General features: G+C 52.4%; 8 protein-coding genes and 1 non-coding gene across 9 annotated transcripts; 4 read left to right on the top strand and 5 right to left on the bottom strand.

Annotated features, from left to right (window-relative positions):
* Positions 1-18: 18 nt before the first annotated feature.
* On the top strand, positions 19-2,977 carry P168DRAFT_291719 (putative glycerol-3-phosphate acyltransferase Sct1). The gene is made up of 4 exons (XM_024837461.1): positions 19-415; positions 493-1,090; positions 1,150-1,418; positions 1,470-2,977. The coding sequence occupies exons 1-4, from the start codon at positions 245-247 to the stop codon at positions 2,679-2,681; spliced, it is 2,250 nt and encodes a 749-aa protein (XP_024691170.1). The 5' UTR covers positions 19-244; the 3' UTR covers positions 2,682-2,977.
* Positions 2,978-3,172: 195 nt separating this feature from the next.
* P168DRAFT_256100 (undecaprenyl diphosphate synthase family protein) lies at positions 3,173-5,191 on the top strand. Its single transcript, XM_024834500.1, has 2 exons — positions 3,173-3,813; positions 3,913-5,191. The coding sequence occupies exons 1-2, from the start codon at positions 3,589-3,591 to the stop codon at positions 4,972-4,974; spliced, it is 1,287 nt and encodes a 428-aa protein (XP_024691171.1). The 5' UTR covers positions 3,173-3,588; the 3' UTR covers positions 4,975-5,191.
* A 298-nt stretch (positions 5,192-5,489) lies between these two features.
* On the bottom strand, positions 5,490-7,271 carry P168DRAFT_256103 (cytochrome P450; the record flags this gene model as incomplete). The annotated part of the gene is made up of 3 exons (XM_024834501.1): positions 5,490-5,659; positions 5,758-6,906; positions 6,963-7,271. 3 exons carry the CDS (start codon positions 7,269-7,271, stop codon positions 5,555-5,557), a joined length of 1,563 nt encoding a protein of 520 aa, XP_024691172.1. The 3' UTR covers positions 5,490-5,554.
* Positions 7,272-8,856: 1,585 nt separating this feature from the next.
* Positions 8,857-9,118, bottom strand: P168DRAFT_291722 (uncharacterized protein). Its single transcript, XM_024837462.1, has one exon. The coding sequence runs from the start codon at positions 9,091-9,093 to the stop codon at positions 8,872-8,874; it is 222 nt and encodes a 73-aa protein (XP_024691173.1). The 5' UTR covers positions 9,094-9,118; the 3' UTR covers positions 8,857-8,871.
* A 669-nt stretch (positions 9,119-9,787) lies between these two features.
* P168DRAFT_256108 (isoamyl alcohol oxidase) lies at positions 9,788-11,950 on the bottom strand. The gene is made up of 5 exons (XM_024834502.1): positions 11,421-11,950; positions 11,188-11,332; positions 10,862-11,122; positions 10,284-10,790; positions 9,788-10,206 (listed from the first exon to the last, which is right to left on the bottom strand). Exons 1-5 carry the CDS (start codon positions 11,933-11,935, stop codon positions 9,880-9,882), a joined length of 1,755 nt encoding a protein of 584 aa, XP_024691174.1. The 5' UTR covers positions 11,936-11,950; the 3' UTR covers positions 9,788-9,879.
* Positions 11,951-12,830: 880 nt separating this feature from the next.
* Positions 12,831-14,164, bottom strand: P168DRAFT_291723 (SDR family NAD(P)-dependent oxidoreductase). Its single transcript, XM_024837463.1, has 2 exons — positions 13,167-14,164; positions 12,831-13,069 (listed from the first exon to the last, which is right to left on the bottom strand). The coding sequence occupies exons 1-2, from the start codon at positions 13,888-13,890 to the stop codon at positions 12,867-12,869; spliced, it is 927 nt and encodes a 308-aa protein (XP_024691175.1). The 5' UTR covers positions 13,891-14,164; the 3' UTR covers positions 12,831-12,866.
* A 1,453-nt stretch (positions 14,165-15,617) lies between these two features.
* Positions 15,618-17,623, top strand: cpdS (putative serine carboxypeptidase (CpdS); the record flags this gene model as incomplete). The annotated part of the gene is made up of 7 exons (XM_024838259.1): positions 15,618-15,630; positions 15,864-15,977; positions 16,065-16,170; positions 16,361-16,686; positions 16,750-16,842; positions 16,910-17,476; positions 17,526-17,623. The coding sequence occupies 7 exons, from the start codon at positions 15,618-15,620 to the stop codon at positions 17,621-17,623; spliced, it is 1,317 nt and encodes a 438-aa protein (XP_024691176.1).
* A 10-nt stretch (positions 17,624-17,633) lies between these two features.
* On the top strand, positions 17,634-17,705 carry P168DRAFT_t124. The gene has a single exon. It is a non-coding gene; the product is annotated as a tRNA-Arg (tRNA).
* A 781-nt stretch (positions 17,706-18,486) lies between these two features.
* Positions 18,487-19,241, bottom strand: P168DRAFT_186647 (uncharacterized protein). The gene is made up of 3 exons (XM_024832985.1): positions 18,880-19,241; positions 18,776-18,823; positions 18,487-18,726 (listed from the first exon to the last, which is right to left on the bottom strand). Exons 1-3 carry the CDS (start codon positions 19,132-19,134, stop codon positions 18,676-18,678), a joined length of 354 nt encoding a protein of 117 aa, XP_024691177.1. The 5' UTR covers positions 19,135-19,241; the 3' UTR covers positions 18,487-18,675.
* Between the last annotated feature and the right edge of the window lie 98 nt (positions 19,242-19,339).

Genomic DNA, 19,339 nt, shown 5'->3' on the forward strand with positions numbered 1-19,339 from the left:
CGTCCCATATTGAGTCTCTTTGAGATCCTCATCGGTAAGAGATTCGTACAATTCATGAATCCTTCCCCACACGACCCATCAATTGACCAACACGTCTTTCGTTTCCCGCACAGGTCAATGCTCATGCGTCATTCCCCTCGAGTCTCGCTTCCCCAGGTCGTCTCTCACCTTCTCCGACCGGCGCATTCCCATCTGTCTACCCACTAGGTCTGGATTTGATCCGGGCATTGTCGAAAACAACAAAATGCCGACCCAACCGCGCATCCCGCCCTTGATCGGGTGGTTATATGATCTGGTCCTCTGGACCTTTTCCGTGCTGGTCGACCTCTTCTTCCGGGAGGTCCATCCCCGCGGTTCCTGGAAGATCCCCCGCAAGGGTCCCATGATTCTGGTCGCTGCTCCTCATGCGAATCAGGTACGCTGGGCTTTATTTTGATTGATCTCTAGTTCATCCTCGCTGGGATCCGTCCGCTGACTGTGCCCGCAAACTAGTTCGTCGACTCGTTGATCCTCATGCGCGTGTTGCGCAGCGAAGCCCATCGCCGCATCTCATGGCTCATCGCAGAGAAATCCTTCCGCCGCAAGTTTATTGGCATGTTGGCCCGAGGCATAGGCACGGTTCCAGTCAGCCGAGCGATGGATAACATGAAGCCGGGCAAGGGCATGATCTATCTGCCCGACCCCGTCAACCAGCCCACGCTGGTGCGCGGGGTGGGCACCGACTTCGAAGGCCCGGGCTATGAGAAGGACGGCACGATCGCGCTGCCTACCATCAACGGGGTATCGCACAATGGAACCATTGCGGAGATCCACGGCCCCGAGGAGTTGGTCTTGAAAAAGCCACTCACGCATAAGGACGCTCTTTTCCAACTCACGGGGCGGACGGACATCTCGGACGAGGGCAAGTTCACGGGCGACGTCGCCGATCAGGACCTCGGCGACTTCAAAGGGTCCAAGTTCAAGGTGTCGCCGCACGTGGACCAGACGGCCGTCTACAATGCCGTCTTTGCTCGGTTAAACGCGGGTGGCTGTATTGGCATCTTTCCCGAAGGGGGCAGTCATGATCGGACCACCTTGTTGCCTTTGAAAGGTGATTTCATCCTTTGTTTTTTGAGATCTTTAGCGTGCATCGGCTAACCCAGTTCATAGCGGGCGTGGCCATGATGGCTCTTGGTACCTTGGCCGACAACCCCGACTGTGGGTTGAAGATCGTTCCCTGCGGGATGAACTATTTCCACGCCCACAAGTTCCGCTCGCGCGCCGTCATTGAGTTTGGCACCCCGATCGAAATACCCAAGGAACTCGTAGATCTGTATAGAAAGGGAGAACGGCGCGAAGCGGTCGGCCCGCTTTTAGACCTTATATACCAGGCCCTTGGTGCGGTCACCGTGACGAGCCCGGATTACGACACTTTAATGGTTCGTGGAACGCTCAGTCGATGCAAGGGGCTATAGCTAACCCTTGTCTAGGCAATCCAAGCGGCCCGCCGTCTCTATAACATCCGGGGTAAAAAGCTCCCGTTGCCCATGGTCGTGGAGCTGAATCGCCGTCTTGTAAAGGGGTACGCCCACTTCAAGGATGACCCGCGGATTGTCTACCTGAAGAAATCCATCGCGGACTACAACCGGGAGCTGCGTCTGTTGGGGATCCGCGACCACCAGGTGGAATATGCGAGGTTCTCGTTCTTCCGGGTGATCGGCACCCTGGTCGGCCGCCTCCTTCAGTTAGTCTTTCTTACGATAGGGACCCTTCCGGGGTTGCTCCTGTTTACGCCCGTCTTCATCGTCACCAAGGTGATCTCGATCCAAAAGTCGAAAGAAGCCTTGGCGGCGTCCACGGTGAAGCTGCAGGGGCGGGATGTGATGGCCACCTGGAAGCTCCTCGTCGCCCTTGCATTTGCCCCCACGCTCTATGCCTTCTATGCTGCGGCCTTTACCTACTGGGCTTACCGTAATCGAATCCAAGGGCTCCTCCCTTCCAGTATGCCGCTGTGGCTGATTGTGCCGATCGCCATGGTCCTGTTCCCGGCCATCACTTTTGCGGCCCTCCGGATCGGCGAGATCGGGATGGACATCGTCAAGTCCCTCCCGCCCCTGGTGCTCTCCCTGAACCCCTCCTCCGCCAACAGCCTTGTAAGACTCCGCCACCAGCGTGCTGCACTGGCACAACACGTGACCGAGGCCATCAACACGCTCGGTCCGGAGCTGTTCCCCGACTTCGACGCAGCCCGGGTTGTCTCCGACCCCTTCCGTGAACGGGACCGACCGACGAAGCAGGAGGGAGAGGCAGCCGCGGTGCCGGAGCTCAAGCGGGCTAGCACGAGCGAACACGAAGAGGATTCGACGACCAAGGAACCCCTCCCTCGGAACGAGTCCTTCCACAACCTGGCCAACATCGGCTTCTTCTCAACGCGGCCTCCCAGTCGCAGCCGTAGCCGCAGCTACAGCCACAGTCGCAGCAGCTCCTTTGGCGGACGGCCGGGATCATCGGGGCAACAGCTGAAAGCCATGAGCCAGATCAACTCCACTGGCGAATTCGACCAAGTCAGTGCGAAGATCCGAGATGCCATGCGGGAACGCGGGGCCCGTCGACGCCGACAAAGTGAAGACAGTGTCAGCCGGGGTGCGATCAGTTCCGATCCAGGGACTCCGTCGAGTGAGGAGGGACGAAAGGATCTGTAATAAGTTCTTTCTTCTTCCTTTTTCCTTCTTTGCCTCTCTCTTCCCTTCCCACCCACCTCACTTTTATTTATGACCCCCTTTTCTTTCTCTGTTTCCCTATTCCCTGTTTATCTATCCCTTTCCCTTTCCCCTTTGACCTTTGTTTCTATATATCCGTACTAGCGGCGGTGTTTGGCGTTGAATGTTTTGTGTATGTAATGGATGTGTGCCAGCGAGGGGTACCGAGGATGATGACGCACGAGAAAACGAGTAGCCAACGAGACTGGATTGAGTAGAAAAGAAAGAAAAAATTAATGGAGTAGCAATTAGTCTCTAGAGTTTCAAAAAAGTATTTCTAACCCGAAAGCGAGAATTGAAAGATTGAATTAATTGGAAGACGAAGAAGCAGGTGATATCAAAAGAAGCTCCTCGGACCGTGCTGGTTCCGGGGGAGGATTTGGCCCGTGATTCTTCCCCGTTCTCCGAATCCGACTCCACGCTGTGCGCTGGTAACTGGTAACGTTGCTCATCGTCTCCTCCACTCGCGACTCTTGATTACTCCACGTCGCTTCTCCTCTGGACCAGCAGATCCCAGTCGGCCGTCTCTCGATCCTGTCATTCGATCGATTTGCCACCTATCCCCGCAAACGCTTGGAACATCAGTCTTCAAAGAGCTCAACGAAACACGGCAGCCTGATGGACACAGCCTTACCACGAAGGATCTTCGCTCTTGTCGTGTCTCTTGGCCCCCGAGTGGCGTACATTGTGTGAAAGACAGACGGATTTTATCTAGCCAACTTAGTTCCTATACCTCCTATTCCGATCGGTCTTCTTCCTGCGAAAACCACACCACCCGTCCAGTTACTTGATTATTCGTTTCCAGCCAGCGTCCAGTACATTAGCGATCGTTCGTTTCTTTTTCTATACCATGGCGACATCCATGCACCTGTCGCGTCTCCGAAAATGGATCGTCGCGTCTCCACCGATCGAGTTCGCCATTTCCAAACTGCGGGATCTCTTGGTGGGCGCCATCCGGCAGGGACCAGTTCCACAGCATGTCGCGTTCGTGATGGATGGTAACCGACGATTTGCTCGGTCACATCGGATCGAGACGGTGGAGGGCCACAACCTGGGGTTTGAGGCATTAGCGCGGGTTAGTCTACCTTTTCTTTCTTTCTTCCAATCTTGTTACGATGCTTGGGGTGTGTGGTTACACATGGACAAGATGCTGACCATATTGTCTGGCGGATAGATCTTAGAAGTCAGCTACCGGAGTGGGGTAAAGGTGGTCACGATCTACGCCTTCAGCATCGAGAACTTCAAGCGATCCAAATTCGAGGTGGACGCCCTGATGGAAATGGCCCGCGTCAAGCTCGGCCAGTTGGCACAACACGGGGACATCCTGGATCGGTACGGCGCACAAGTGAGAGTGCTAGGGCGGATGGACCTACTCCGTCCGGACGTCCACGCGGCGTTCACCAAGGCCGTCGAAATGACCAGCCGCAACGGCAACTGCGTCCTCAACATCTGCTTCCCGTACACCTCGCGCGACGAGATCACCGGCGCCGTCCGCGACACCGTCGCAGAATACAGCACACCACTACAGCCCGTGCACGCCTCAACAGGCAGCGTCCGCTCGCCCTTCTCCGAGTCCCACATCGCGCTCAAGATCCAAGCGCAGTCGCAGTCCCCGCCGGAGCCCCAAGCAACAGCAGCAGAAGACACCCCCAGCGACATCGAGTCCGGCTCTGAATCCTCCACCCGGGGTGAAGTGGAGGACGACCACCCATCGTCCCCACCAGGCAAAGTCTACGAAGGCACCGGCTCATCCTTCTCCTCCTCCACAACCCTCCACCTCGCCGAAGCCAAAGCCGCCGCCGCCGCCGGGGGCAACAGCGACAACGACAACGACAACGACAACAACACAAGCGGCAAATTCCAGTCCCCCGAGACCATCACCAGCCAGACCATCTCCGACCACCTCTACACAAAGGGCAACCCGCCGCTGGACCTACTCATTCGCACGTCGGGCGTCGAGCGCCTCAGCGACTTCATGCTCTGGCAGGGCAATGAAAACACGGAGATTGTCTTCCTAGACGTCATGTGGCCCGAGTTCGATTTGTGGCATTTCCTTCCTGTGCTACTGCGCTGGCAGCGCCGTATCTCCAAGCAGAAGGTGAACCCTGAAGCCGAGGGTGACTTTGAGGGTGACTCCACCCCGGAACAGCAAAAGCAACAGTCGCCGTCGTCGACTGACGACGTCCCCAGCGACGATATGCTGCTGCATAACGACGCCAAACTCAAGGGCTTGTAAACTAATTTCACTGTCCATACACCTGTCCATCCCCTGATTTGTGTATACAGCGTGCACACTGCGCACGCACTCCCCTACCATCCCCTATTTCACTCACCATACATACAACCTCCATACATATATACTATACATATGTACCGGTCTTTTAAGACTCTTGACGAGACTTGCATTTTGATATTACCCCGAGTAGAACGGACGTGTTGAGCTGAGTTCCTAGATAGAGACTACAAGTAGTCTGGATAATCCTAATATATGCATGCTATACTGTATTATAAACAACGTGTATATTATTCATAACTCTTAAATCGTAGGGGTAGCTCGTCTCCTTACTAGCCAGCAACCACACGCATAAACACGTATGACCAGTCTCTTCATCGGAAGGACTATAGACAGACAGATAGCCAGATAGATAGACAATCCGCATTGCCTATCCAAGCCAAACTCTAAACTACCGCCCAAGGCACAGTAAACCTCATCCCTCTAGTGAGAATCTAACCTGTATTTTCTTTTTTCCCCAAACCAATATCTGTATTTTTTATATATGCAGGACAGGACACGTTTTCATTATAATGCATAAATATCATGGCGCGATCTCCCTCGGCGTGAAACACGTCTTGAAGTTATACTGCCGCACGAACCACGCGTTCCAGAGCTTCCATTCTTGGTCTGGGTGGGCGAGTTTTACCTGTCATCATATTAAGGTTAGCGATGCCATCATACTCATACTTATCAAAGAAAGAGAAAGGAGCGAGAAAGAAAGGAGGGAGGGAAAAAGAAACTCACGTCAAACCGGCGTAAGAAACTCGGCACGATCTTATAAATCTCCATCAGAGAAATGTTCTTCCCAATACACGTCCTCGACCCCGCTCCAAACTGCAGCATCTTCCCCTCCATCGCCTTCAGCTTCTCCGGCTCAGCACTCAGCCACCGCTCCGGAACAAAGCTCTCCGTATCAGGACCGAAGATGTCCTCTCTCCGGTGGATCACCCACGGACTGCAACCCACGATCGTGCCCCCGGGGATGAACCGCCCTGAGATTTCGACCCCGGCGGCGGGGACGACGCGTTCGAGGGGTAATCCTGCCGCAGGGTGCAGACGGAACGCCTCTTTGATGCAGGCGTCGAGGTAGGGCAGCTTGCGGGACTCGGTCCACGAGACGAGGCCTGTTGGGCGGTTGTCGATAGTGCCGGCTGCGACTGCGTCGTCGAGTTCTTGGCGCAGGCGGGCCATGCAGGAGGGGGTTTTTAAGAGGTAGTAGAAGACGGCGGCGATGCTGATGGCTGTTGTTTCGGATCCCGCGAAGGCCATGGACACCGCCATTGTGAGGATGCGCTTGTTGGTCATGAAGTCTGGGCGGGCTTCGCCTGCTTTGAGGAACATTGTGAGGAGGTCGTCTTTGGGGGAGCCCGCACCGGCCGCCGGTGAGGCTTTGGCGGCGAGGCGCTCCTGCATGCGCTGCTTGGCGAAGACGGCCACGGGGTGGGAGTTATCCGCGAGGTTGAGTTTCTGGAGGAGGTCGAAGATGGGGTTTTTCCAGAGGAGCTTGTCGAGCCAGGGCATTTGGCCGACGGGGGCGGAGTAGTCGAAGATCCTGGCGAGGGACTGCACGATGCCGTCGACGTCGTGGTTGTTTTCGACGAAGCCGTGGCGCTTGCTGTAGGTGATGCTGCCGATGACGTCGAAGGCGAAGAACTGCAGCCAGCGCGCGAAGTCGCAGACTGTGGTGCCGTCGGCGAAGAGGCGGCTGGTTTGGTCGAGGAAGATTTCCACGGTTTCGTTTACGAGGGGCTCGTACTGGACTAGCGAGCTCATGGAGAAGGCGTGGTTTACGGAGCGGCGGAGGTTGGCGTGGAAGGATTCGTCCAGCGTTGAGAAGAGGGATGGGAGTGGTTCGCCTTTGGAGACTGTCATTTGGACGGGGTAGAATTCGGACTGGTCTTTGTTAGAGGCTATTCTGATATTGATATTGGGATTGGTGGGGGGTGTACCTTGGTGAATCCCTTGTTCAAGCCATAGATGACTTTGATGGCTTTCGGATCCGCAAATGATAATGTGCGGGGCCCCAGACGCACGATGTCTCCGTACTGGCGATGCAATTCAATGTGGGTCCGTTCCGGACGTCGCCCTTTTACATCGAGATAGCGCCATAGATCCGTGAAGTGCGCCCAGAAGGGACCGGGAAAGACATGGAGAGAGTTATGGAAATAGTTGAGCGAGAGATAGAGGAGGAGGCAGGGGACCGCGTAGAACGCGTAGGACAGCGCGGAATCCGGAAGCACCGCGAAAGTAACCGTCATGGTGTCTGATTGCCTCGGGATGGATCAGAAAGACGGACGGTATGATATACATATATATATGTAGGTCATTAGTTACTCGGTTGGTTGGTTGGTTAATTGGTCAGTTAGGTAGTAGCTCGTCCATGATCTTCACCGCGCAGAGCGCCAGCTAGACGGCCATCCAGTTCAATCCAACACGGACATCGGCAGTTGGAGATGTCCGGATCCGATCGACGTGGACAAACCTGCGATAAGACTACCAATCCCGTCGAAAGGCATGTTTCAGTCATCCACCGACGCTGTGGGTGGAGGAGGAATTTCGCAGTTTCTCCGGCGCTTTTCTCCATCATTCCGTGGAGGGGCTAGAGAGCGATGGAGTATAGTTGGTCAAGCCCGTCTGCTCCAGCCCGTGCGTCGGCATTTGGGGGCCCGTTCACCAGCCGAAATGCTCCTCCCTCGCAGGATCTTCCAGTATACCAGTTCAACGGTTATTCAACGGTTAATTCTGGAGTTTACCGATGGGTCTCGGTCGGTCGTTCATATCTTATCGCAGACGGAGTCCTCCGGACATTGTCCATTATCTTGTATAGACTGACTGATCTTAGAGAGACTGGAATTATATACCGAGTCCCTGGTCTTCCAACACTCGGGTATTAGACAGCTCAGTCAGAGCCGGTATCTACAACACACACAGTCAATCACTAAATCCATCTTCTATCAACACATCATCTGTCCCACCGGACGCTGGAACCGGCTATCCACTCTGTTCCCCGCACGGAGTGGTTCCGAGCGGATTGCCCAGACGAACAGGAAGTGGACCGAGTTACATCGCCTTCCTCTCGATATTATACTGGAAATATACCTGTTCTTTTATCATTCTCGGTTGATGGTCTGTTGAGCTGCCAGTGGCGGATGCCACGTGTTGTGATGACGTCATCGCTACAAACCCTAATTCAGGCATTCAGGCCGCAGTGGATGGCAGTATGGTCGGATCTGTATCTGTATGGTGAGCTGGGCTGGTCAGAATAGTTGAAGGGAGAACAGTACTTTCTGGCTGTATAGGCCTTGAAGAAGTACTTGAGGAGTTATCCGGGGATGACTCGCATCAGCGCTCTCTGGGTTTATACCAATCGACTATATCCTACTTCAAGTCAACTTGGAGGAGTAGAGAACGGAGGAGGATGGATGTAAGCACCCAGCTAAGCATGAGAACTTCACATAGAGTCAGTAAGCCAATACCTAGCCGAGGCAATCACTTCATTCAATACTCACTATGTCCGACGAGAAGCAGCAAACCAACACAATCAAGCCAGCCAACCAGTCCGCAGAAGAGACAACAAAGACTGTCTGAAAGTCAAATGACCACATCCAACTCACCCACACACATTACCAAGGGGGTCTAGCTTATGGAAAACAATGCTCGGATCATACTGCGTCTTAACCGCCACCAGCCGAGCGGCATTCTCCCCGAACATATCTGCCGGTGCCACCTGCTCATCTGTCACAGGGTTCAGTGCCTATACTAGACCTTCAATATAAGCAGGAGGACAGTTACTGACCCCCAATATATGCCATAGAGCTCTGAACAAAGTCCGTGGGCTTCAGTCTTGCCCTCCACATCTCATCCTGACAAGCCGTCTGGATCGACTGCCTCAAACGACAGAAACTCTTCGTCCTTGGTTGGGTCCGTCCACTGCAAGATGAAAATTCCGTTCAGCGAGCCGCTCCGTGCGGGGAAAGCGGTCTCCGCAGCGAGAGTTTGAGTTTGACAGATCTGAGTGTGGTTGAAGATATCAACCCGGGCAATGTTTCCTCTCGGCGAGAAGCTTCGCGGATATGGCATCCAGCAACTCCGCGGCGAACTTTGGCCCCGATCTGCGACGCCAGCTGGGGGCCAACGGACTTGTCCCGCCCACCTACTGACACAAAGCGGGGGGGTGGTGTGGGGGGGGGGGGGGAGCTCAAGCAGGCAGCTGGCCTCGGCGGAGGGCTTCAAGCCTATGGTGTCTGCGCAACTCAACTGAGATTTGCCGAAAAATCCACCAGGACCAGACTTCCCTCCATGATAGCAATAGCTTTGGTCAATCGGGCGTCGACGCTGTCGTGACTCCTTGGACAGCGTTTCTCGATATGTGCAGGCCTGCCCCATATTTTGGGTAATAAAGTTAGAACGAGGAATCCCAGTCTTGATACCCAACTCATCAGCCGGATCGCGAAGAACAAGAGGCGAAACAGGTGAACCGTGCATCACAGAAACAATAAAAGAAAAGAAAAAAAAGACCGATGGTTTCCTAAGCCGAGTCTGACTCTTCGCGGGCTCATATGCTAAACGTAGTAGAGGGGAAGTGGAAATTGTACCATGGTGACATTCTCCTGCCCGGGGTCTGGTTGATCGCCATGGTGTATATCAATCTAGCTTTGTGGTTGGCATATGCATGAAAGAAAACAAGAGTATGGTAAGATACGCATTCTGAGCTGTGTCCCGCTATGCACTTTTTATTTCTACAGCTACTAGTACATGACTAAATCAACATGCCAATTGATGTAGGTCCCCATGTTCCAATATGATTCTTCAACAAGGCTAACGCCAGAGCTGATCAATAACACCGCTCACACTCGTTGCATGTGGTTATATCTGCGGGTAACAACCGAGACGGCTATCATCCGAATCGGCCCCAACACACTGATGGCACGTTATCAGATTACTCGGGTCAACGTCCTTCTTGATCTTGAGAAGCCGGTCGTAATTCTTCTCTCCCCAGAAGCTGTCGATGTGATTTGGCTCGTAGACATCGGCTTCATTTTGATAGGCACCGCTGTTGGGGGTGATTTCGCGCAACGGGCTCACGAGCTCGCTAGCTTCTTTGAAGCGCTCGACGAAAAATTCGGGGGTATGTGACTTCTGGCTGTCGGTGTCCCAAGCTGACTGTAACATGATATGCCAGACAGCCTCTCTCTGTTTATTTACAATGTTAGTGACAATGTTAGCGAAATGATAAAACTCGTGACCAAAAGGGGGAGAGAACTGCTCACCCACGCAGGAGTGACCGACGCCTCTCCAGGACCTCCTGGCTGGTCTGACTCGGGCAACTCATATCCAAGAGGTGCAACCATGTTGATTCCATAGGGCATGTTTGATAGCACATCTGTGAGCTCCTGTCGCTTGGACTCCGTTCCAAAATTTTCTTTCAGAACGAGACGGGAGGACTGGGCAACAGAAATTCCGTCGATGAGACCGCCGATGAATTGCATCGCAGGACTTTGTAGAAATTCCCAGTAGCTCTCAACGGTCGTCACGTCCACCCCAAAGCGAAGGGTACCGTTGTTACGGGGCCGGGCGAAGTCGATCAGTGGTTTCATTGACAGTTTTGCTTCTTCGAGCGTAAGCTTGGGCGTTACTGCCAGCATGAGACTAGTTGACTCTCCCAGAGAGCTCATGTACCCTCCCCAGCCGTCTTCAGCCCATTTAACCCCGTTATCCACCGCGAGAGCTGTTACTTCCCTAGAGGTCAACGGGGATGCAAACGAAATAACTGCCATCTTTAAGATTTATCATTAGTATAACGGCATTGACAGAGGGAGAGGGTCAACAATGGCACAAGCTCGCTCACCTGCAAGGGGACCTCAGGAAAGACACGGGCCGTGGTTTCCGTCACCACACCGAACGAGGCACCGCCACCTCCACGGAGAGCAAAGAAGATCTCCTGGTTTTGACAGCGGTTGGCCGTGACATATGTCCCATTAGGTAGAACAACTTTCATTTGCATGACGTTGTCAACACCCAGACCATGGACCGGGGAAAGGAGACTATGGCCGCCCCCTGTAACATATCCTCCGGATGCACCCACTGTTGGACAAGCTCCCCCTATTGCCTTTGTGAAACTAGTTAGTCAGAAGCCCAGTATGCTTCTATAGTAGAGAGCTCTGTAGCACATACCATGTATCCATGTTGGTGGGCAAACTCATATATGCCCTCAAAGCCTTGGCCGGCACCGTATGTTAGAGTAGGACCAACCGACTTTCCGCAACCATCCGGTTTGAAGTCTTTGTCCAAGTGAATTGGAGGCTGGAGGTTGTGTGTCCTGTAGCGGGGCAAAGTCGAGTAGGTTCAACAAGTTAGATGATGCCTAGTGTCCCTATCAAAGTGGATGAGGAAAGACGTCAACGTACCAAATCGCCAAGCTATGACGTCCAGCACTGCGGCCCTTGTAGTCGTGCCCTGTATTTTTGATCACCAGGGGAATACGGTGCTCTTCAGCAAACTCCAATCCCGCCTGGATGTCCCGCACGCTCCGCACATCGATGTAATAATCCGGTACGCTGCCCTGGTAGCATGTGCCCGGAAGTGGATTGGTAGTGTCATTCGCTGGCAAATTGGCGAGGGGGCATCCGTGACCCGCAGTCATACATGACCCATAGAATGCATCGTGATATGCAGCAGGTTGAGAGCTGATGAACTCCACATTGCGCCTGTTTTTCAGTGCGATCTGGCAGGCTTCTAGGTCAGGGGTATGGAACGACGTCTGACCATTAGGGTCGTATTTCAGATAACAAGGCTCCGCTAGAGGCCTTAAGACACCGAGTCGACCCTCAACACTTGCATTGAGAGCGTTCCAATCTGTATTGGAAACCTTGAGGATGGCTGGGTGAACGGACGCAAAAGATGGCGCCGTGTTGGCAAGCATCAATAGCAGAAGGCTAGGCGTTTGAATAAACATAACTGCCTCTGATCAAGTAGGTAGCTGATGGAAGGGAAATCAATTTCTCTCACTAATTAACGAGCAGAAAGGGCAGATGGCAGATGAGTATATAAAGTAGGTCAATTAATTACATCGGGTAGGAACCTATCAATAGAAACAGTGTTGCCTATGCATGATCAATAGTAGCCAGGCTGAGCAGCCTGGCTATTAAGTAAAAAAAATGGCACTTGCCCACAGAGCCCTTTTGCCTTTAGGCCCGAGGGTAACGTCAGTCCTAATGTGAGCTGGGAGGCATGCCCAACAAGCCTTATAGTAATTAAATAGCTAGTATGTCTGGTCCGATTAATTCCCCCAACGTCTTTCCCCGAACCCTGCTGCATATGTTTCATGGAATCATTAGTAAGAATATTCCTATGCTAATTGCCAAGTCAGGCCTGATCCCCTGCCAAGATGGACACACTGCCACAATCAGGGTGGATTGATTCTCCATATTATATCGCTTGGAGTCTCCATATTATTCCTATTCCTGCTTGGTACACGCTTTTCTCTGCCCCGGGTGTCTTGGCCGACAGTAACCGAAGGCTCAATACGTTGATGGTCCATCGATTTGGCGACCCGTCATTGTATTTGCTATGATTTGCATGGCTCTGCTCACCCACTCCTCGGCCTTCTTACTCTCAACTTCAAAGGCATTAATCAGGACAAAACAAGTGCGATTTAACATTTGGCTTTAGTCCGTCCGGACCGGGCTTGGCGCATCATGCTAACCCTGATCAGGATCTGCTGTTGCCCACTATCTCGCGACGTCCGCCATGACTAAGATTCTTTCAAATCTAATGTTTAGTTTGACACTCTCATAAAGTCTTAGTATCACACCTTTCACTCCAAGACTGGATTCTCATTTGAATGGTTTATCCTATGACAAAGCCTGGCCATTCATAAATCGTGGAAACCCCTGGAAGCCGATCCCAAGCTCACCAGTCCCGGGCGGGCCACCGACAATCTCCTTCTTGCGATCCTTGAGCTCATCCACGTCCCACGCGGCAAAGACGATCTTATCCTTGAGGAACGCTGCTTCGGGGGAGGCAATCCAGACGAGGAAATCCGCGGGAAGAGAGACTGCGCGAGAAAAAAAGAACAAATAAAGACCGTTAGTTGCTTGGAAGCACAGACAGAATCTTCCCTAGAGCAGGGGCAGAGATCAAGTGATACGTACTGTCGTCATAGGGAAATGGCAATTTCACATTCTCTTCCAGCTTGGCCGACATGGCCGTCTTGAGGAACCCGGGGTGCACATTGTGAAGACGCACATAGGGGTTCTCGGCGGCAAAGGACTGCAGGAGCTTGACGGCAGCCATCTTGCTGCTCACGTAGGCGCCCATCCCAGCGAACGGGGGGAACAAGATACCGGCCGTGGTCAAATTGATGAAGGTGACGGGCTTGTCCTCGTTGGCGCCGACAGACTGATTTGCCCGGACGACCGCCTGGGCGGCCACCAGCGTCCCGACCACCGTAGTCTTGTAGCCGTCCAGAAAGGTCGACGGATCCGCCTCGAGAAGGGGAACAACGGGGGCCAGGACGCCGGCACAGTGGACGAGGATGTCGATGCCGCCGAACTGAGCCGCCGCCTTGTTCATGGCATCGCGGACGGCCGACGCGTCGCACAGCTCCGCCGGGTGGGTTTGAACCGGCACGTCTGCGTGACTGGCGCGGACGGCCGTGGCGGTTTCTGCCAGCGCGTCGGCGCGGCGACCCAGGAGGATTAGGGCTCGGGGTCCTGATGCCGCAAAGGATGAGGCGGCGGCCCGGCCGATGCCGCCTGATGCGCCCGTGATCAGCACAACCTTGCCCGCCGTGGAGAGGCCGGGCTGGGCGGGGTCGATGCTTGCATATGTGGCGGAATGAGTGACCTTGGTGTATGAGGGCGGTTGCGGGGCCATGGTTTAAGACTGTCGACTCTTTGCCTCTCTCTTTGTGGCTTGGCTGCTTGGTTTGTAGTGCGAGGGAGTGAGCATGTAAATGGGTGTCAATTCAATGTAGATACACAAAATTCAGCATGCAAGAGGCTCAAACAATGCAAATGCAGAGGTAGCGGGAAGGGTGACCGGTCAATCTGGGGAAAGTGTTGACCGAGCAGACAGGCAGGCAGGTAGCTACGACAGATGAGATTCTTGAAAAAGGGGGTGAGAGCGGTAATGACAGTGGGAATGCAATGTATCATCAGCCGATTTAAGCCTTGTTGGTGTCTTTTTGGTCCTAGGCTTTCCATACTAACATGCATCTGGCCGTAAGCACTACAGATGAGCGGGTGGCTTGTATCTTGAATTGTCCAAAGGATAGCGAATAGTGAGGTCCCCGTGTCTAGCCCAAGGCTCCACCCGGAGTGGAACCAGTAGCTGCTGGACAAGTGAATGGGGATTTGCCAATCCCAAACCAGGTAACACCAGGTAACCTACTAGATGCCATCTAGTGAGACACTCATATGACTCGTCGAAAAATGCCCCGAAAAGAGACGAGATCACTGATTGCAAAGGACAAGATTGAGTAGGGACCAAGAAAGACCACGATTAGCGAGAACTAGATCCTCAGTTCAGCAAGTAGTAGCCAAACTGTTCATAAATTGCTATCCGGGGTCTCAGTCATTCGCTGGGATTAAAATCTCATAGCTAAAGAAAAGCTATGGATGAAAGAATTTTGGCTATACATCCTATCGACAAGTGCAAGGAAGCCTGCCTTTCACGGCCTAGGCACGTCAAAGGTCATGCTCCATCAACTGAAGGCCGCTGATATCAAGAACTTTTTTTTTGTGAATATTCACGACGGTTCTGGTCTCACCTCAGAGGAGATTACGCCATATGAAGAGATCACCCGAGCTCCCGGGGAGTCATTGGAGCAGATGAACGTTGCTAGTGAAGTCTGTGGGTTTGTGTTTGTGACATTCAAAACGCATCAACTGCTTTTGCACTTACTAGTTTCCGGGGTCTTGTATTGACCTTCGTTTATCGTGGCGAGTAGCAGATGGCAATCATTAAAGAGTAATAAATCTGTTGACATGATGAAACAGTAAGTGATGATACGAAAGATCAAAATGTGCAGAGTACACAGCAAGAAGAAATACCTTGCGAGTCAGCTGATTGACTATAAGCCCTAATCACTGCTTTTTTTTTTTGACTATGCCAGATCAAAGTGACTTATCTGCTGATCAGTATGTTAGCCCTGACTAGGTCGCTCTTCTTTTGTTTCATGCCAAAAATTGTTACTTTGCCAAGTCTTGAATATAGACTAGACTGAGATACAAAGCCCGACAGAAAACACAGTATACACAAGATGTAGAAGATGAAATGCATCCATCCATCCATACAAATACCATGTCGACTACAATTTGTTCACTCCCTGCAGCATGCACCGTGTCTGTGGGAAATGCGGGTAAGGGGAGGGGAAGATACTACTATATCTGCGAATTCCTGAAAGTATACGGCTCAATTTGTTCGCATTGGCCGCGAGATACCCATCGCTTTATCAACAATGAACTGGGCTTAGCACAAGAATATCTGTAACATTGGCAATAGAGGAGATCTGCAAAGACACTTTTGAGACACCACTGGACTAAGCCTAACCCCTGCTTTAAACTGACGAGCGTGGGCTGTAAGGTCATCACCTTGCTTCCATGTCTTTGCCAGGTCCTGTTTATGTATCAGCAGAGAGAACGAACAATTACTAATTACTAGGCTGCATATGGATTGAGAATATTAGTTATATAATTGCTGACAGCTTGCTGCTTCTATTTTTTTGCAATTCCCATGCGCATTCTTTCGTTGACTGGTTGTTGAATGCTGATCCGCCCTTGCGAATGATTACACCCCAGCACTCTCAAATACGGGTATCAGATAATCCTCCACGATGTTTATGATAGTGCAACTTGTTGTTATATTCTTCGCTCAAAGTGGAATATGCTTGGACAACCCCCATCGCAAAGCCATCCAGCCAATTCGGAGAGCACTGCCGACTGTAACTCACACAAACGCCGGTGATATCGGCTACTAGAACTTGAATGACAAAACGAGAGGTAGGGCATTCGCTGTGATATGTCTTATCTAACGCTAATAAACAGAAGAATTCCTCGTAAATGGGACCAGTATCCCGGAGGTTGCGTTCGATGTGGGAGAATCATATGCCGGCCTTCTACCAAACACACCCGCCGGAAACTCCAGCCTCTTCTGGTTCTTCCCATCGCAGAATTCCGACGCAAAAGACGAGGTACATTCAAATTGACCAGCCTGAAGACATCGTCACTAACATTGAAGAACTGTGAAAGATCACGATCTGGCTCAATGGTGGACCAGGATGTTTTTAACTCACAGGGATGCTTCAAGGAAACGGCCCGTTTATCTGGCGACCTGGGACATACAGGCCTATTCCCAACCCTTATTCTTGGGCGAATCTCACGAATATGGTCTATGTTGATCAACCTGCGGGGACGGGCTTCTCTCCTGGTCCGTCGACCGTGACTGATGAGCAAGATGTTGCGCGAGAATTCAACGGCTGGTTCAAGAATTTTGTGGACACTTTTGACCTTCATGGGCGGAAGATTTACATTATTGGAGAGAGTTATGCCGGCCAATACATTCCCTACATTGCTTCTGACATGTTGGATCGGAAGGACATAGATTACTTCAATCTTCGTGGAATCCAATTGAATGACCCGATGATCAATGAGGAATCCGTCATGATCCATGGTACGTCGCTGATTTCACCTGCGAATCTCTCCCATACCCTGCAGTATACTAAGCTCTTCACAGCCCCAGTAGTTAGTCACTTCAACCACTACCAGAACATCTTTGCACTCAACCAAACCTTCGTCCAAAACATCACTCGCCGCGCAGAGAAATGTGGTTTCAACACCTTTTTCGACAGCGCCCTAACATACCCCCCACCCAGCGACTTTCCCACCCCCCCCAGACCCAAGCACCAACGGCTGCAACCTCTGGGACAAGATCGTCCAAGCAGCTTTCTTCGTCAACCCCTGCTTCAACAGGTACCACCTAACAGACTTCTGCCCCTACCTCTGGGACACGACGGGCCTTAACCCACGCGCAGGGGGGCCATCCAACTACTTCAACCGATCCGACGTGCAGCAGATCCTACACGTTCCTCAAACAGATTACCCAGCATGCACCGCAGACGGGGTCTTCCCCAACGGCGATCCATCACCCCCCAGCGCCCTCGGACCCCTCCCGAGCGTCATCGAGCGCACGAACAACACAATAATCGCACACGGATGGCTCGACTACCTGATCTTCTTGAACGGATCGCTCGTCACCATCCAGAACATGACCTGGAACGGCGCCCAGGGGTTCCACCACCAGCCGACGGAACCACTTTACGTTCCCTGCCACTATGGCCTCGCTGAGCTGGGAAGCGGCAACGCCCCGACTCCATTAACGCTGGACGCAGGCGCAGGCTATCTGGGTACGGCGCACACGGAGCGCGGGCTGACTTTTACTTCTGTGTATGGGGCGGGGCATCGTGAGTGGAATGACTTCTTACGTGGTGGACCGCGATTAACTTCATACAGATATACCTCAGTACGCGCCGGGAGCCGCGTACCGCCAGCTGGAATTTCTCCTGGGACGGATCGATAGCTTGTCTGATGTAGGGAATTATACTGCCTAGCTGACAACAAGGCCGGCTGGCCCAATGGCAAGGCGCTTGACTACGAATCAAGAGATTGCAGGTTCGATCCCTGCGTCGGTCAATATCTTTTTTTTTTACGTCCCGGCATCTTGCCCACTGTGTTGCTCCTCAAAGGCTTACCCTGTATATGGTTTCATAGCGAGGGCGCGTCCTCATACCCTACGGGAGGTCTCTGGGTCGTACTACTTTTGCTACTAAGGTAGCAGAGGGAGGGAGTGGTGGTCTCACTAGAACATTAATAAATACTACTACTACTCCTACTACTACTACCTCAGTGCATTTTTACCATGCTTCAATCACAAATACGATCATTTATAAAACTCAAAACCAAAGCATTCTGTCATATGTTGTACGCCAACTCCAAAGCCAAGCAAGCTCACCACAAAACTAAATCCCCCACCCCTCCAAATACCGCTCCAACACATCCTGTGCGGCCCGGGGAGGAGACCGTAGACATCGATCTGACCATCTTCATCCAAAGACTGAGTTGTGGCTATGTAGAAGACATGTGGCAGTTCTGGAGTTTTCCTTTCTTTCTTTCTTTTTGCCTTCTACTTTTTCCCTGTGTTGGTTTACGTTTTTCAAGCGTTCATATAAGTTGTATAGTCGGTGGTGGTGATTCCATATACCCCGACCTCCCCAGTATTGAGTAGGAGCTCTGCTTCCAGGTGACTCAACGCCGTATGCAGCGATCGAGGCGGACCATCCAAGTTGCTCGTTTCCTCGAAAGACCCGTCCCTGCGATAAATACCCTACCCGCTGATATCTAGTTACATCTTGTTTAAATTGCTCAATCCGTTGTCAGAATGAGAGAACAGCCTTCATACCCCCAAGTCGCATTGAAGCTGTCAAGGGGTATCGAATATTAACCCGCTTGGCCCCATACCACCACTCTCGCCTTCCGGGAACTCGAATGGTATTACTTCCCCTCGGGCAAAATGACAATCTTGCACACTCTTCGTATACTCGTATGCGGGTATTCGCTCAAGGGCTGCCGTGGGTTTCTGCTTCCATGTAGTCGAAGCCCTGGCTCACCCTGACGACCCACTCGTGCTCCCCTCCACGCATTGATCCAAGTCCTCCTATGCGGTGGTTAGACTGAGGGGTCACAGTGCGATCCAAACGACTTACCGGGGAAAGTGGCGCCGGTAGATCAATAAACAAAGTATCAAAGCGCAACTAAATGACACACTGGTCAATCATGATCTGTGTAGAACATAACGATGTGCACGAACCGTAAGTGACCAGCGGCCTGGGAAACGCTCTTCGAGCAGATTGACCAAGCGCTTTCTGATGAGATATCTAGAGCTTACTACTTGACGTATCCCGTACTGTGACGGCAGATCTTGTGTGGTTTTCTGCTGGTTATCATTATCATTATCATTGCTGGCCGATGTTGCTGCGTCGTTACGTTCGGTGCTTGGCTGCTCTCCGGGCTTATTCTTGTTGGGCTTTCCAGACCTTATGGCCTCTGCAAAGCGTTTTCTCATAATAAGAAAAATCCCCTCTTGCGGCCGTTGGGTCCAGAATCCCAGAATTGATTTGATGATAGCTGCCCAGGCACATCGATTCGGCCAGCCTCATCATTGTGGAGATTGAGTTGAAGTCGTACCCCGCCTCGTCGCGCCAAGCCAAGCCTCGCAGGCGCAGGAGCCGCTAGTAGACGTACGTGCGCTTCAAGAGGGAAAGGATTCT

This window comes from Aspergillus campestris, assembly GCF_002847485.1.
Source record: "Aspergillus campestris IBT 28561 chromosome Unknown P168scaffold_9, whole genome shotgun sequence".
Classification (NCBI taxonomy): Eukaryota; Fungi; Ascomycota; class Eurotiomycetes; order Eurotiales; family Aspergillaceae; genus Aspergillus; species Aspergillus campestris.

Coding starts and splice junctions, on each gene's coding strand:
- P168DRAFT_291719 (XM_024837461.1), top strand. CDS start 245: ATGCCGACCCAACCGCGCATCCCGCCCTTGATCGGGTGGTTATATGAT. Junction 416..492: donor CTGCTCCTCATGCGAATCAG/GTACGCTGGGCT, acceptor CCCGCAAACTAG/TTCGTCGACTCGTTGATCCT. Junction 1,091..1,149: donor CACCTTGTTGCCTTTGAAAG/GTGATTTCATCC, acceptor CCCAGTTCATAG/CGGGCGTGGCCATGATGGCT.
- P168DRAFT_256100 (XM_024834500.1), top strand. CDS start 3,589: ATGGCGACATCCATGCACCTGTCGCGTCTCCGAAAATGGATCGTCGCG. Junction 3,814..3,912: donor GGTTTGAGGCATTAGCGCGG/GTTAGTCTACCT, acceptor TCTGGCGGATAG/ATCTTAGAAGTCAGCTACCG.
- P168DRAFT_291722 (XM_024837462.1), bottom strand. CDS start 9,093: ATGCCATATCCGCGAAGCTTCTCGCCGAGAGGAAACATTGCCCGGGTT.
- P168DRAFT_256108 (XM_024834502.1), bottom strand. CDS start 11,935: ATGCTTGCCAACACGGCGCCATCTTTTGCGTCCGTTCACCCAGCCATC. Junction 11,123..11,187: donor CCCACCAACATGGATACATG/GTATGTGCTACA, acceptor AGTTTCACAAAG/GCAATAGGGGGAGCTTGTCC. Junction 10,207..10,283: donor CGTCGGTCACTCCTGCGTGG/GTGAGCAGTTCT, acceptor GTAAATAAACAG/AGAGAGGCTGTCTGGCATAT.
- P168DRAFT_291723 (XM_024837463.1), bottom strand. CDS start 13,890: ATGGCCCCGCAACCGCCCTCATACACCAAGGTCACTCATTCCGCCACA. Junction 13,070..13,166: donor GCCATTTCCCTATGACGACA/GTACGTATCACT, acceptor TTTCTCGCGCAG/TCTCTCTTCCCGCGGATTTC.
- P168DRAFT_186647 (XM_024832985.1), bottom strand. CDS start 19,134: ATGAGAAAACGCTTTGCAGAGGCCATAAGGTCTGGAAAGCCCAACAAG. Junction 18,824..18,879: donor CAGGCCGCTGGTCACTTACG/GTTCGTGCACAT, acceptor TGTGTCATTTAG/TTGCGCTTTGATACTTTGTT. Junction 18,727..18,775: donor TACCGGCGCCACTTTCCCCG/GTAAGTCGTTTG, acceptor ACCACCGCATAG/GAGGACTTGGATCAATGCGT.